The sequence below is a fragment of the Arachis ipaensis genome, chromosome B02 (genome assembly GCF_000816755.2).
Source record: "Arachis ipaensis cultivar K30076 chromosome B02, Araip1.1, whole genome shotgun sequence".
Classification (NCBI taxonomy): Eukaryota; Viridiplantae; Streptophyta; class Magnoliopsida; order Fabales; family Fabaceae; genus Arachis; species Arachis ipaensis.
Genome location: NC_029786.2, coordinates 26,855,268 through 26,858,089, shown reverse-complemented (window position 1 = coordinate 26,858,089; position 2,822 = coordinate 26,855,268). Strand labels below are relative to the sequence as shown.

Genomic DNA, 2,822 nt, shown 5'->3' with positions numbered 1-2,822 from the left:
GGGATCAATATATTTTATTAATTTTAGTTAACATTTTAGCAGGTTAATGTTTTATTTTTATACTATTAAGATTTATTAGAGTTTAAAAGTCAATCTTTAATATTTAAAATTGGTTAAGTATGTATTAGTTAAAAATGATAAATTTTATTGGTTATTATGTAGTATTAGAGGAATACTTATTTTAGTCTCCAAAAATACATGTGCGAAGTATTCTGTTTCCTGTAAAATTTGATAAAAATCAAAATAATCTTAGTACACATATAACAAATGTTAGTTAAATGAACATAAAAGAAATGTTAGTTAAATGATTACATACAGAAATTAAAATGATTCATACGTACACGTATACTAAAAGACCAAATTTAACATAAACGTTACAAAATTTATATAGATATGTATATGTACTAATTCAATTTACCAGAAGAGTTGATAAATACAAATTAAATGACTCGTATATGTCTAAATAGTAAATACTTCCTTACATTGCATGGTAATTAAAGTGAATTGAAAATATTTAAAAAAAAAAATAGTTGAATAGTAATGGTCGTTGAGGATAATAAGTGTCAACAGCTCTTCACCGGCAAGCATTTAATACACCAAATCTTTTTCTATTTTATGAAAAAAATTATAAAAAATAAAGGGAATTTACAACCTGCAACCTCCCAAACCCCAAATATTTATATTCATGCTTTCCTTCCCTCATGTTATACCTTCTCCCTTCCCATCATCCACCCCCACATTTATTTTATGTACTCTTTCCTAACCCAAACATGTACATATAAAATCTTGCATACTCTTTATGATATCTAAGAAAGGAAACTTTTTTTGAGGTTACAACTTTGTAAACTATTATTACGTGCTTACGTGACTCGTTATTCAAAAGATCTTTTTTTTGTGCGCTAGCTATTGAAATATATAGAGCGAGTGATAGAGATTAGAGATATATATCTACAATATGGTTGGTATTTTCTCATTGGTTACAGGGAGGCCTGGACCAAGTGGTTTTGGATCTGCATCAACTGCAGAACAAGTTACCGAAGGAATTGATGCTAGTAATCTTACTTGTATTATTACAGGTCAGTATTTTTTATTTTTTTTTTTACAGTTTTAGAAATTTATTTATTTTATTGTCACTGCGTTTTTTAGGACTATTTTTGATACGATAAGGTGCAAATATAGTGTTTGTTCTTTGATGTTCATGTTCCTCTTTTCTCCTTTGGTTCATGTCAAAATCCTGCATATATTATATATGTATGATTCTTTCATGATATTATTTTTTAATTGCTTTTTATTTATTTTTCTCATCATCATTTTTTGTATATCTAAAAAAAAATGAACATTCAAGATAAAATACTACTAATTTCTCAAACACAATACACACATATTATCCAGAATAATCGGATACCACGGATAATAAACATCTGCTATCCTACTGAATCAAACATTTTTAAACTATCATTGTACACATTGTACAGATACGCCATTGACTCTCTATACTTTTTTTTAATGGTCATATATGTATATGTCTGTTGTGATAATATTATTCGGTATTGTTAAAATTTAGTGGAGGAATTTTTCATATGAAAGTTCCTAGATGAGTATGCATTCTTGAGAGAAAGAGTTGATAAAACTATTTTTGTTTATGGGACTTGGTGATTGATCATAAGGCACAAGAAAGGGAACATGGTGGTCACACTTTTCTAGTTTTCTTTAGTACCTTGCTTTAGGAGAAATTTCCACATTCTCTGAACATCGTTGTTTGTTCTCATCATTTGACGTCTACGGCTTTGGATTTGTTTAAGTAAGGGGGAACACTAATGGTCCACAAATTCAGGCAATGGTATATATCTAACAATAAGTTTTTCTTGCTAAAATACAAACTAATAAAATATAATTGGATTTTGGAAACATTTGTATTTTCATTTTTTGATACTGCTCTTGTTTTTAATATTATTTTCAGAAACTATCAACTCCTTTTTATCCTATTTTCTATTTTTAATTTGTTTAGAAAATAACAGTAAAAAATATTTTTTACCATATTATAAAAATTTAAATACAGAAAAAACAATAAAACATAAAAACATGATTAAAAAAAACAGATTTTTAAACTAAGGGTCTATTTTATTTACATTTTAATTTTCCATTTCAAATTTTATTTTCTGTTTTTTATTTTATAAAAAATAGAAACAAAAATAAAATTTTATTATTTTTTACAAAATTTTAAAAATATTTATTGTTTTAAATAAAATAAATGAACACAAATTTCGACAATCAAGATGGGCTTCAAACATAAAACACCTATCAAAGCCAAACAAAAAGATAGACGTTAAACCTATACGGCTATACCACACCTCACTAAATGCATGCCTGTGCAACACCTCCAATATAATGAATGGAATGACTAGATCTAATGGTTTATAAGTGTCAGTCACCCCTTTTCTCTCTGTTAATTTTTAAAATTGAATAACTTATTATTTTAGGGTTGTCAAAATAAATTAAGTTTATTGCATCAGTTTATTTACTTATTTAAATGATAGATTTTATTTTTAAAATTAAGTTCGTTTAAATTTTGAATTAAGTCGATTAATTCAAAAAAAATGATGATAAAATAGATTAGTTCGTAGATTAAATAAGTTGTTTGTTTATTTTTTTATATTATTCTTAAAAATTTTCATTTTTAGCCAATATTTTTTTTTAATTCAACATAAAAATTTAATTTATCAACTAAAAAAATTGTTTGTTTAGAATTTTTAACTTAAAAATGATATTTTTATGAAAATATTTTTTACAAAATAAAATAAAATAAAATAAACAGATCAGTT

At 25.2% G+C, this 2,822-nt stretch overlaps 1 protein-coding gene across 1 annotated transcript in view; it reads left to right on the top strand.

The window, feature by feature from the left end:
* Positions 686-2,822, top strand: part of LOC107625171 (short-chain dehydrogenase TIC 32, chloroplastic) — a 10,378-nt gene continuing 8,241 nt past the window's right edge. Inside the window, exon 1 of the mRNA XM_016327747.2 lies at positions 686-1,076. Within this exon, the coding sequence (XP_016183233.1) occupies positions 956-1,076 (121 nt within the window). The 5' untranslated portion in view covers positions 686-955. The remainder of the gene's footprint in view (positions 1,077-2,822) is intronic.